Raw genomic sequence first — 14,098 nt, 5'->3', positions numbered from 1 at the left:
ATTGTCCCATCCCCCCACTCCCTCCCCTCCAGTAACTCTTAGTTTGTTCCCTATAGTTAAGGGTCTCTTATGGCTTGCCTCCCTCTCTTTTATTTTATTTTTCCTTCCTTTCAATGGGCAAGGAGTTTTAAATTATTCCAAGAGAAATCCACCTTTAAAGAATGTTTCAAAATAACATTTCTTCAATTAAAAGTGTTAATGCTTTATCTACCTTGTGTGGGGTGATGGAAATTTAAAAAAACCACCCAGGGACACCTGGGTGGCTCAGTAGGCTAAGTGTCTGCCTTCAGCACAGGACATGATCCCAGGTGGGATGGAGTCCTGCATCAGGCTCTTTGCTCAGTGTGGAGCCTGCTTCTCCCTCTACCTGCCACTCCCCCTGCTTGTGCTCTCTTTCTCTCTCTCTCCCTGTGTCTCTCTGACAAATAAGTAAAATCTTAAAAAACAAAACAAAATGAAAAAAAACCCACACATCCAAACCAATTAGTGGAGACTAATTTTAATAAAACTTTTTTAAAAAAAGATTTATTTATTTATTTGAGAGAGAGAGAACACAAGCAGCGGGAGGGGCAGAGGGAGAAGCAGACTCCCCACTAAGCAGGGAGCCTGATGAGGGGCTTGATCTCAGGACCCTGGGATCATGACCAGAGCTGAAGGCAGACGCTTAACCGACTGAGACACCCAACTGCCCCAAAACTTCTTTTTTAAAAATAAATTTTCTTTTTTTTTAAACCATTTTTTGTATTTATTGTATTGCTTGGTAACTTAACAAGAGGTAATTTTTCAGTTGGGAGACTTGAAAAACATCTGGATTTTTTTTTCATGTTTCGATCAAATAAATTCTCAGTTTAATATCCTGTTAGAGCTTTGTAGATACTGTTTCTTCCTTTTCAGTTTATCAGATGACAAATGCCTCCTGATACAAGCCTTATGCCATACAAAGGTCGTTATGGGATGTCCATGCATCCAAAATATGTTGAGATGTTGCAACTTCAAGAAAGCAACAGACCTCTCACCTTCTGGTTAGCTGGCAGTGAAAGGAAAGTTAAAGAAGATATAAAAACAAGAATGGAACTGGTTAAAGAACAGATGATGAGCAGAAAAAAAGAAAAAAGCAAATCTTTCCATGTAAAGGAAATTTTTTTTAAATCATTGAAGGGATGAGTGGAAAGCTGAGGGCTTCTCGGGTACAGATTTTGAGATAATGCAAAATGGAGAATCTGGATTAAATCAAATCTCTCCTGATGGCTTTTTGGTAGCAACTAGGCAGTGTGCAATTGAATCATGTGACTCAGGAGCAAGGACATGGGTACTTTTACAAAGATGACAGATCTGATGTGTTATCAGAAAAAAACAGGATAGCTGCGGAAGCTCACGGCCAGATTTGTCCCAAGATTGTTCTGGGAATTATTGGGAAGTAGATATTCTCTTTTCGTAGGTGGTTGAAAGCGGTAGGATATACGGGTATCCCTTGCCTTTGGAAAGTTTGTATTCGGCCTCTTCACTTTTATGAGAGACCTACATTAGCACCTGTTTCAAAAGAAATCTGAAGAGGATGTTCCCTTCTACAATGAAAGGCGAAGGCGAAAATCATATGCAGAGTTTGTTTCACAATGAGTTGTGATAGAAGCCATTCTCCCCAGCAGTGAGAGCAGCCCTGCCAAGCTCCTTCCCAGAGAACCAGGCTTAGCATCTCAGCAAGCAAGACTCCACAGCTTTGAACTGTGTCTGTGAGCATCTGTTTTTTCTCCATTTATAATGTGCATCTGTCAGCAGGATGTGTCCTGGGGTATCAGAAAAGCGTAAGAGAGGCTACTTTGTTGTTGTTGTTTTTTTAAGAGATTTTATTTCTTTATTTGAGGGAGAGAGAGAGAGCACGGGGGGCGGGGTAGGGAGAGGGAGAAGCAGAAACCCCACTGAGCAGGGACCCCAACAAGGGGCTTGATCCCAGGACCCTGAGATCATGACCTGAGCCGAAAGCAGACCCTTAACCAACTGAGCCACGTAGGTGCCCCAAGGCTACTTTGGGGTCTAGGAATGCTCAAAACTTTTTCTGCATAGATGAATGGTAATGGCGTCTTCCCTGATGGTATCCCAGCTTAGGAAGGTTTCAAAGGAATGCTCTACTTTCAGATATCAGGGGAAACCTGTATGTGAAATTGCTGAGCCTCCCTATGGAGAAAGTATACACGACAATGAAGATAACAATAGAGGAATGCAGAGCTGGGAAATGAAGAGAGACTGAGTCCTCATTTTAACTTGGGAGTCAGCCATACCTGGAGATTTTTCATTTTCATGAGTCAATAAGTTCCCTTTTTGGCCTTAAACGGTTATGAGTTAGGGTTTCTGGCACTTCACTTGAAATAATTCTAATTAAAAAAATTTCCAGAAGCAGAATTGTATTATGCAATTGCATTCCCCAGAAGCTATGTCAAGTCCTTCACCACCATCCGGGGGTTCGAGGGCTCCTTCCGTTGCATTGCAGCGTTAACTGTTGCTGCTTTGAGATTCTTTGTCTATCCGATTTTAACTTTTATATTTATATAACTACTAGTGAAATAAAACTATTTCTATTTAATAAATAGCGTATGCTTTTTCTATTGTAAATTGTGTCTTTTGCCTAGTTTTCTCCATCAACCTATGGGCTGAAGATTGATTAAAGCGGTTTGCCCTTTGACACTGGTGGAATTTATTTTTCCTCTGGATTTGATACTTTAAAAAATAACATATTTTTCTGATTATAAAATACTATTCTGGCAGAAATTCAGAAACACAGTAAAGATTTAAAAAAAAAACAGGAGAAAAGATTTATTTATTTGAGGGGCCCCTGGGTGGCTCAGTGGGTTAAGCATCTGCCTTAGGCTCAGATCATGATCCCAGGGTCCTGGGATCGAGCCCTGAACCCGGCTCCCTGCTCAGCGGGGAGTCTGCTTCTCCCTCTCCCTCTCCCTCTCCCTCTCCCTCTCCCTCTCCCTCTCCCTCTCCCTCTGCCCCTCCCCCTCAGCTCATGCTCTCTCTTTCTTTCTCTCTCTCTCCCAAATAAATAAAATATTTAAGATAAAAAAACAAAATAAAAAAATTTATTTGAGAGAGAGAGACAGAGAGAAAAGCGCACATGTGCAAGAGCAGGGGGGAGAGCAAAGAGAGAATCACAAGCCGACTCCCAGCTGAACACAGAGCCCGATGAGGGTGGGGGGCTGGATCTCAGGACCCTGAGATCATGACCTGAACCAAAACCGAGAGTTGGATACTTAACTGACAAAGTCACCCAGGTGCCCCTAAAGATCACTTTTAATACTACCACTCTGATATACTATACGTTGGAGAAATTCCCTCTAAATTTATATATATTTATATATTTACTAGAATATGAGTGTGTGTGTGTGTGTGTGTGTGTATGTTGATAGCTTTTTAACTTGTTTTATCACTTAAGATTTTATCACAGGAATTTCTCCCTTATTATTCCTCTAAATAGGTCTTGGGACTCTTTTAGGAACCTGAGAAAAGTCAAGGACTCACTTTTCCGGGAAAAAAGTATGTACATCTACAGACAAGTTCATAGCTCATTTCAGGAGCTGCTGGGATTCATCTGTGAAGTCCAGAATAAGAGCTGTGGTTATGAACATGATGCTTGGCATCTGCACAGCGGTCTCCTGTGTCGGTGCTCTCGCTTATTTAACCACACCGCATCAGGCTTCGGAGAGCAGACTTTGGGATCCACAAGTGTGGGTTCCAATCCTGACTCTCTCCCTGCTAGGAAGTGACCTGGCAAATTTCTAACCCGATTAAGCCTATTGTAAGAGTTAAAGGAGATGGACCATGTAAAGGCTTAGAAGATTCTCTGTATATAGTAAGCACTCAGTGTAGCTCTCACTTTAAAGAAAATGTTCTTGGGGCGCCTGGGTAGCTCACTCGGTTAAGCATTTGCCCTCGGCTCAGGTCATGATCCCAGGATTGTGCGAGTGCCACATCGGGCTCCCTGCTCAGCGGGGAGTCTGCTTCTCCTTTTCCCTGCAGGCCACTCCCCCGGCTTGTGCTCTCTGTCAAATAAATAAATAAAATCTTTGGGGGAAAAAGTTCCTATTGTTCCCTTACATATATTATATTAAAGATTTTATTTATTTACTTAGAGAGAGTGCGTGTGCAAGGGGGGGGAACGGGGGCAGAGGGAGCGGGAGAAGGAGACTCCCCACTGAGCAGGGAGCCCGATAGGGGCTCGGGGCTCGATCCTGGGACCTTGGGATAATGACCCGAGCCTAAGGCAGATGCTTAACCGACTGAGCCCCCCCAGATGCCCCTAGATGCTTTAATTTCTTTGGTTACTTAGTGTGATTTTTTTTTATAAGTATACTGGTGATTTGCATTCCTTTCTGTCATCTGTGTGTCTATTCATATCATTTGCCTTTTTTCCTATTGTGTAGTTTGTTCTCATTAATTGGTAAAAACCCATTTCATAAATTAATGACATTAGCTCTTGATTTTAGGTATGTTTCAAATATTTTTTTTCATTTTGTACATTTGCATTTAATTTTTTTCAATGCTGTTTTTACTGCTGTGTTTAAAACCTTTATGTGGCCGTATCTAGTGAGCTTCCCATTAGGATTTCTTCTGTTGCTTTTTTGCTTAGGGTGATTTTCCTTATCCAAAGATGAGATAAATATTAGCCAATGTTTTTCTCCAATATTTTTTTGCATCATCATTACTATTATAGTTAACCCTTTATTTTTTTAAAGATTTTATTAATTTTGAGAGAGCGAGTGAGTGAGAGAGAGAGCAGGAGCAGAGGGGAGGGGCAGAAGGAGAGGGAGAAGCAGACTCCCCACTGAGCAGTGAGCCTGATGCGGGGCTTGATCCCAGGACCCTGAGACCATGACCTGAGCCCAAGGCAGACACTTAACCCACTGAGCCACCCAGGCACCCTAGAGTTAACCCTTTAATCTATGTGGGATTATTTTTGGTGTGGTGTGCAACAGGGTTCTAAATTTATTGTCACCTCCCCCACCCTCTATAGCATATTTTCCAAGTGCTGTGTTATTGTCTCTCTCTTCTATGCATTCCCTCTCCTGCAGGTGGGCCACACCCTCCGTGGTGGCAGCGAGAGTAAGAGGAAGGTAATTGCGGAGGCTAATTGACCCATGCGACTACCACACCTGGATTATGACCTCTGTTTTCTACTCCTGGGGTTGTCTCCTAAATAGTGAAGGAGATCAGAAGGAAGAGGGGAGGCAGGAACATCTGCTTTCTTTCCATTGACAATAACCACATCAGCAGGGAGACGACAGGTCTGCAGGCCCCAAGCAGCCCCCAAAGGGCAGGTTTACTGTGAGCCTGCTGATTGACGAAACAGATCCATCGCCTTCTGCTTTTTGCTCTTCACCCATTGTATTAATCACCTCCCCAATCCCTCCCCAAACCAACAGAGGAGCTAGTTGGATGAGTTGGTCTGCCTCTAATTACTGCTTATTGAATTTGATTGTGGATTTTAATATCATTAACACAAGGAGGGGCAACGAGGAGGGGTAACGGGGGCGGTGTCTGCAGAGTGAGGCTTCCCCTCACCCTCTGCGTCTGTGTTCTGGGCTTATCTCATCCTGTGGTTGGAAGAAAGTAAAGGCTCAGCAGGGCCTCCTCCTTGTCTTGTCCTTCCCGGCTCCCCAGGATAGACCTGTCTAATGAAAGTATCTGGGGAGCTTGTTCCTTGTATATCTGAGTATCTTTGTTTTGCTTACATAAGCCTAAAGGAAAACAGATTAGTTTTGGTCACATTCCACTTCCTTCAAAGCTCAATAGAAGTCACTGCATGGTTTTCTTGGTTTTAGTGTTTTGGGAAAGTATGATGGCACATTATTTTCCTAAATGCTTGCAGCAGCTCTGCCCCCATGGAATCTATGGTCTAATGGAGAAAAAACAAATTATCTATGATTATGAATGCAGTATGCTGTGAATTTATTCTTATTTTTCATAGTCTGTCATTTTCATGAGATTTGGGGAGGAGAAAAGATGAAACACAGGAGCTCAGTCCACCACTGGGAAATGAAAGTCACCCATTCGCCTCTAGCGTCAGAAAAGGGGGGAAAGGGATGCCTGGGTGGCTCAGTCGGTTAAGCGTCTGCCTTCAGCTCAGGACGTGATCCCAGGGTTCTGGGCTCCTTGCTCAGCGGGGAGCCTGCTTCTCCCTCTGCCTGCGCTCCTTCTGCTTGTGCTTAGTCTCTCTCTGACAAATAAATATAATAAAAATCTTTTTTTAAAAAAGTGGGGGGAGGACAAGCCCCCAGGAGGAAGAATTCACTCTAGGGTCTTGGCTCCCCTCAAACTAACCCTGAGCTAAGACATCTGCCTAGAAAATCCTCCTGTTGGCTTTCACAACTCACCGCGGGCTGTGGCTTCATGACGGATAGATGCCTTCCCAAATGGTTCCACCTCCTTGGTGTGCAGAGAGGTCCCTCTCCTTTGTAGGTGCCTCTGAGGACTGACTGAAAGTTGTTGAGTCAACAGTGCCGTGAACTCTGAATCTGGTTTGTTTGGGGATAAACCTGTCTGAAGCAGCGAATCCCACCACTTTATTTCTTTTCAGTCCTTTAATCCTAATGCCAGGGCTGTACTCGTAACACTTCATAAATTTATGGCCGCTGACAAACATCCTCTCCCCATCTTACAATTTCCAAAACACATTTTTCACGGAGCCTTTCCTTAGCCGAGCTCTTCACTGTCCTAACGACGCACCACGGTGCCCGTTCAGCCAGGTCTGCCTGTGGGTCTGGCTGGTGCGGCTGAGATTTCCCGGTGCCTCGGATCCCCCATGTGTAAGCACTGAGTTAACAGCATCTCTCAAGGCTCCGCTGTGGGAATCAAATGAAATAATGCCCGCGCACCTGCCAAACCCACCGGTATTATTTAAAAACTGTTAGCAAATTATTTATTTGACTTAAAATTTTTTTTAAAGAATTAAAAAGCCTGTTAGCAAATTAAAGGCAGATACTATGTCTCGCTACCAGAGAACCGCTCGTGCTAAGTCAGGGACCCCTCTCAATGTTCAGGGTCGCAGGTTCTTTGAACAGCGTATGCGCTTTCTGTGCGTGCTTGGATAAGCTCGCTCGCGCTCTCCCTTCCCCTCTCTCTCCCTCCAGATTTCATTATGAAAGAGGCAGAGCCCATCAGAGAACTTGATCGGCAGCCAGGCACGGTTTTTCCTCTTCTTGTCCTTTGTCAGGTCTTTGTTCCGCCCCTGGCTACACTCTCACAGAACCACTTACTGGTGATTAAAAGGAGGGCCTCGGCGGCGGGGCGGGGCCTGCCCGGCGCGGGGGCGCAGCGATTGGGTTCACCCCGGGGGGCTGCGCTCTCGGTGCCGCCCGCGGAGGACCACCCCACCCCCCAGCCCCCACGCCGCGCCCGACGCCGCGGAGACGTCAGCGCCGCGCAGCCGGGGCTGGGGACCGAGCTTCGTCTGCCGCTGCGGACCGACGGACCCACGGGCGGACGGCGGCGGCGACCGCCGGACGGGGAGCGGCGCGCGGGGACAGGGAACAGCAGACCCGCAGCCTCCGGCCTCCGCGCCATGGACGGCCCCGACAACGCGACGCTGCTCTTCGCCCCGTCCTCGCTGCAGCCGGACAACTACACGCTGTCGCCCAATGCCAGCAGCCTGCGCCCCGGCTCGGACCTGCCCGTCGCCCCTACCTCCAGCGCCGGCCCCAGCCCCGGGCTCAGTCTCGCGCCCAGCCCGGGCGTCGGTTTCAGCCCCGGCCCCACGCCCACCCCCGAGCCGACGGCCGGCAGCTCGGCGGGCGGCCCGGCCAGCCTGGGCCCGTCCCTGTTCCCCCACCCCTGGGCGCACCCCCAGACCCCGTTCTGGGACACGCCGCTGAACCACGGGCTGAACGTGTTCGTGGGCGCCGCCCTGTGCATCACCATGCTGGGCCTGGGCTGCACCGTGGACGTGAACCACTTCGGGGAGCACGTCCGCCGGCCAGTGGGCGCGCTGCTGGCCGCGCTCTGCCAGTTCGGCTTGCTGCCGCTGCTGGCCTTCCTGCTGGCCCTGGCCTTCTCGCTCAACGAGGTGGCCGCCGTGGCGGTGCTCCTGTGCGGCTGCTGTCCTGGTGGGAATCTCTCCAACCTCATGTCCCTGCTGGTTGACGGCGACATGAACCTCAGGTACGGAGCTGTCTGTTCCTTGGGCGTCTCTCCCGTTCCAAGCAGCTGCGCTTAGCCGTGGGTTCGAGACGGAGGAGAAAGGAAGGAGAGGCGGCTGGAGAGAGAGAGGCGTGAAAGAGGGAAGAAGACAGTGGAGGGAGAGGTTGACGCCCGGGCTTTAGAAGTGAAGGCAGATGTGAAGAGGTAGTGCTGTAGGGGGAAAGATCTAGACGGGGACAGAGCTGCTCTGACGGCGCTCTGACCATCCTCCCCAGGGTTGGGCTATCAGCGGAGGTCTTTGGCCTCTGAAAGACAAAGGGATCTGGGAAGCCTGAAGCTAGGTCTCGCCGGAAATGCAGAACAAAATAGGGCTCTTGGCCCCAGTAAAGAAAGTGATCTCATATAGAGGACAATATAATTGAGTTCAGTCCAACAAGTAGTGTTCAGCAGCTTTACCATGTCTAACAGGGTCCTTTGGAGGATTAGGATTAAAAAAGAAAGAAAGATGTTCCTTGCCCTCAGACTCATCCAGACTGCAGCATGCTCAGTAGGCTTTATAAAGCCCGGGCAACAGTCCTCAGATTCCCGCCCCCCATCCTGGGGTTCATGTTTCAGTTGGGTCTAGAGGTGCTGTTCTCTTGGCACTCTCCTCAGATGAAGTGGGTTCTCCCCACCCTTCAGCCTCCAGACTTGCAGTCTCCTTCCCCTCTACCCAATGTGCAGGAGAGAGGTTACCCAACGTGCAAGGGAGACTCTTGGCGCAGAGCCCGTTCTGAATTCTGTTCGTTCCCTTTTCTGCAGCATCATCATGACCATCTCCTCTACGCTTCTGGCCCTAGTCTTGATGCCCCTATGCCTGTGGATCTATAGCCGGGCGTGGATCGACACCCCCCTGGTGCAGTTACTACCGCTGGGGGCAGTGACCCTGACCCTCTGCGGCACTCTCATCCCCATCGGCTTGGGGGTCTTCATTCGGTACAAATACAACCGGGTGGCGGACTACATTGTGAAGGTAAGGCCACTCTTCCTTTTATGTACTTTATGTTTTTACAGAGTCCTTGGTCTCTGACCCCCGGCCGAAATGCTAAGAAGTTTGGAAAAGAGGGATAAGGAAGAAACCTTGGAAGCCCTTGCATGGATAAACTTAAAAAAAAAAAGTTTGTGCCACAAAGATACCTGCTATCTTTTGGAATTTCAAAACTCACAGCTTTAATTAAGACACAGCTTAATTAAAAACAGCATAACAGAACTATTAGTATTAACGGGAGGAAACATATCACGGGCAAAGAGATCTCAGTGCCATTAATTGGCAACATATTTTCCACTAACAAATCGTGCAGTACTAAAAATCAAAGCAGGTGAAATAAAATTATATGAATTGAATTTGTCCAGTAAGTGGAACTCTAATTCTAAGAAACTCTGTAGAAGTTTCCTTTAAAATGTTTTATTACTTTTCTAAAAATAAGTTGACACTAATAAGACCAAAAGTAATTTAAAAATCACATTGAGGCAATAGAATACACAAAATATTGGCTTTAAAGCACAAAATAAGATTGGTTGCTGGATAAATAATGAGGAATATATTACCATTAGTCAATCTGTGTGTTTTTCCTTCCCCATTGCAGTATTGCATATGGTTTCTAAACCAGTGAAAGGATGAGAATTCCTATTATTTTGTGTACTATTTCCAGTATTGCTTTATTAAAAAAAAAAAAAAACAACTGGTGCTTTTGGAGGAGTAGAAATTTTGTAATAGTGGACTGGAGAAAAAATTAAATATTTGTCAACTAAGCTTTCTTTGAAAACTCAAAAATCTTAAGTAAGAGTAAGCCTTGAATAGGACTCTCATTTTAGGAAGTTACTCAAATTACATAAGTAATTACTGTTAATGCGCAGGCAAATTCATTTAATTAAGTGAAAAGAGTTTCTCCAATATTTCAGTTATGTAGATTTAAGAAGACATATCTTTTGTGTTTTACTTAATTAAATAAGTTTATTTTAAATAAATAATAAATGAATCTAAAATCTGATTATTCAGAGAAGCTAACTTGTATTAATATGAAAAATAAAGTGTTCTTTTATACACATATATCCAGTCTTGAGTAAAAAAAAATGTGCTCTATAATAAAAATATATATTTTGAATGTAACAAATTTATACATACATGTAAATATACATATATTTATATATTACATAGGTAATATACCTACAAATAATCTTGAAATGCATTGAGCACTTATTAAGCTTAATCATTAAGCTAATACTATTAAGCTAATACTGTAAAACCTTAGGAATTCTAAGAGAAAGTCAATCAAATAAGCTATTCCCATACTGAAAACAGATAAATATATTTAAGTAATAGTTCGATAAGATTGGCTAATTTTGAATTTAAGGTGAACCTATTCCTGCTCCTTTACCAGAACACTCATAAAGCATGCTTCATAACACTTCATATAAGACAAGCTTCAGGGGTGCCTGGCTGGCTCAGTCAGTAGAGCAGGCAATTCTTGATTTCTGGGTCATGAGTTCGAGCCCCATGTTGGGTGTAGAGTACCTAAAAAAAGTTTTGATTTCTAATAGTTTGGTTTCTGCCCGTCGTACCTTTGTAGCATGGGTACTTTATGTTGTAATTACAGCATCCTCTAGCACAGACTTTTTTACTAGCCCAGATAAATTTTAAATAATTTTAAAAAGAGTATAAAGTATATGCCAATCCCAGAGACTCCAAAGGGGTTTCCCCCAGATAGCTAGCAAACCAGAAGCAGCACTTAAACTCTTCTTCTGGATCTCTGGTTTCCTTCACAGACACTTCCCACCCCCCAACCCCATTAAAAATTTTAAAAATAAAAATAATAATAATAAAACCCTAGCTAACTACTAACATGAGGGAGAACTAGGAGAGGAGTTCTTAGGTTTCCACCTTACTATTTTCATAGCTTGTCTTACTTGAATGAGTGAGATGTACCAGTCAGACATCAAGACAGTGCAATGTCTTATACAGAGTCAGTTGTACTTTATCTAAAATCCATCTATTATATGTAACAATTTTTAGGCATCATTAGAGATTTACAGGTGGGAGGTTTCTTATGAACAGATGAAAAAACAACAGTGTTCAGAATTAGAGAATTCCTCACATCCTCTGTTTACATTTTTCACTTACATAATCCAAGAGCTGGTAATTGTTTCAATATTGCTATTATTTCTCTGAAATACGAAGTATTTTGAAGTTTGAAAATATCACATGTTTCATAAATTTTAATAGCTTTTTATCTCACGTGTAAAACCAGAATTAATTTCTTATGGAAAACAGGGGGTCCTGTTCAGGGAAGGTAATGTTCATTTGCCCACTCTGTTCAGCAGACCATCCCTGGTGTGTTGGGCTCCACTCTGACTGCTGTTTTTAAGAGGTACACTCACAAATTAAACACATGTTCAGAACAGTCAGGACTCCCACCACGGAGTTTTAAGAAAGTCTGGAGACAATCTGCCTGAAGAAGAGTAGCCTTCCCCTCCTGTTTTTGTTTTTTTGTTTTAGAGAGAGAGAGGAAGAGAAAAAGAGGGGATGGGCAGAGAGGGAGGGAGAATCCCAAGCAGGCACCAAGCTCATCGAGGAGCCTGTTGCTGGCCTTGATCCCTGAGAGCATGACCTGAGCTGAAATCAAGAGTCAATGCTCAACTGACTGAGCCACCAGGCCCCTCTCCCCTCCTGTTTTTTATTTTTTATTAATTTTTTAAAGATTTTATTTATTTGAGAGAGAGCAGGAGAGGGAATGACGAGCAGAGGGTACGGGCAGTGGGAGAAGCAGTCTCCTCCATGACCAAGGAGCCCGATGTGGGACTTGCTCCCAGAATCCTGGATCATGACCTGAGCTGAAGGAGGTGCTTAACTGACTGAGCCACTCAGGCACCTCTCCCCTCCTGTTTTTTAAACAAGAGTCTGGTCTATGCTGGTCTTGAGGGGTCTATCCAAGAGAATGGCTAGTTGTGAGGGAAGGCAGATTGTCACTCGTGGTAAGGACAGGCCTCCAAACAATTAGAACTGTCCAGCAAGGACCCACATTCATCCTGAAGAGGTGATCCATCCATCCTCAGGAGAACTTTGTCAAAGAGAGCTTATGGCAAAGATCTCCATTATGTGAGAGGTGAGACTTCTTCCAAGAGCCTAGGATTCGCTTGCCTGAATTCCTTTTCAACTATCCTATTTTTGATGGTTTGTCTATTCATTTTCTATTACTAGGTTTCCCTGTGGTCTCTGCTAGTGACGCTGGTGGTCCTTTTCATAATGACTGGCACTATGTTAGGACCTGAACTGCTGTCGAGCATTCCTGCAAGTGTTTACATGATAGCAATTTTTATGCCTTTGGCAGGCTATGCCTCAGGCTATGGCTTAGCTACTCTCTTCCATCTTCCACCCAACTGCAAGAGGACTGTCTGCCTGGAAACGGGTAGTCAGAATGTGCAGCTCTGTACTGCCATTCTGAAACTGGCCTTCCCACCACAATTCATAGGAAGTATGTACATGTTTCCCTTGCTTTATGCCCTTTTCCAGTCTGCAGAAGCAGGGATTTTGGTTTTAATATATAAAGTGTACGGAAGCGAAATATTGCACAAGCGAGACCCTCTAGAAGAAGATGAAGATACAGATATTTCTTATAAGAAACTAAAAGAAGAGGAAATGGCAGACACTTCCTATGGCACAGTGAAAGCTGATAATTTAATTATGATGGAAACCGCTCAGACTTCTCTCTAAACATGGAGATACAGAGGAGCTTCTATCTTGATGAAATATTACTTCATAGTTACGGTCTGTGGTAGTGAATGTGGTTTACATAAAGGATAACAAATGGTTCACATTATCATACGTGTCACAATTATGATCTTCCCATTGTAAGGTCGCATTGGTGTATTAACCAAGCGTTTTCACAAATTACAATTCAATGTCATAATATAACTTGCACCTGGGACTGCTAAAGTAAAGCCTGAACATGTTAAATGTGCTCTTTGGTTTTTATCATTACCAGGATCTATGACTATTTCAAATATGTAAACTCTTAGAAAACAGGGTCTTGGAAATGTAGCATTTTGGTGCACTATCTTATATGAGTAAAAACAAGCTTTTATTTTATTTTTTCGGTAAAGCATAATTTGTAAAGCAATTTGTAAAGCATAATTGAGTTTAATGTAATTGTTGTAAAAAACAAAGTGCTTGCTCAATTTATGAATACGTGACGGTGTTGAATTTTGACCTGTATTTAAAAAAAAATCCCCAAACAGGTCAACTAAACAATGAAATACAGTATTTTATTGTGAAACCTGTATCAAATCAACACAAAAAATACATTAATATATATCTGGTATCTATTAGTAATGAACAGCTAACATTTTTCCAGGGAACAAGGCATTTTCTTCTCAGTTGGGGACTGATTTGGTTTCTGCATTTATGTAGACACATGGCAAATCAATTATCTTTTGGAGGGATAATTTGGTTAGGACAATTTGTAGTACTGTCCACCCCAATAGACATCAGTACCTCGCGGTACTCACTTGAGGTGAGGGGTTGGGGGGAGGGGAGGACGTGCTCCAGGGGAGCAAACAATTAGCCTGGGTGTGGATGCCTTGGAGTGCTTTCCCTATGGGGTTCCCGAAAGGGTGCCAGGGGTGGACTTTTCAGAGCAGTTCTGAGATAATTAAACTAGAATCTGAGATCATAGGTAACAGACCCAAAGCAGGTCCCCCAAACTTTTGCATTTTTGCCCACTAGCCAGGCAGAGGCACCCAGCTTCGCCTCAGCTTCTCGGGCCGCGCAGACACCTGGAATAATCGAGGCATGGGGACCACCTGGCTCAGCTAATCCCGGTGATTGCACTCCTTTGTTGGTATCCTGCTCACCCCTGGCGAGCTCACTTACAAATCAGTTCTTGCATCCCAAAGAAAACAGTCTTCCCGATCGCCTACGGGTATTTGT

General features: G+C 44.5%; 1 protein-coding gene across 1 annotated transcript; it reads left to right on the top strand.

Moving 5' to 3' along the window:
- Nucleotides 1-7,470: 7,470 nt before the first annotated feature.
- Nucleotides 7,471-13,639, top strand: SLC10A4 (solute carrier family 10 member 4). Its single transcript, XM_045815947.2, has 3 exons — nt 7,471-8,154; nt 8,935-9,145; nt 12,371-13,639. The coding sequence occupies exons 1-3, from the start codon at nt 7,559-7,561 to the stop codon at nt 12,881-12,883; spliced, it is 1,320 nt and encodes a 439-aa protein (XP_045671903.1). The 5' UTR covers nt 7,471-7,558; the 3' UTR covers nt 12,884-13,639.
- The last annotated feature ends 459 nt before the right edge of the window (nt 13,640-14,098 follow it).

The sequence above is a fragment of the Ursus americanus genome, chromosome 8 (genome assembly GCF_024610735.1).
Source record: "Ursus americanus isolate L20-20 chromosome 8, mUrsAme1.1.p, whole genome shotgun sequence".
Lineage (NCBI taxonomy): Eukaryota > Metazoa > Chordata > Mammalia > Carnivora > Ursidae > Ursus > Ursus americanus.
Note: the sequence above shows the minus strand (reverse complement) of the source record. Positions and strands in the feature narration are given on the sequence as shown.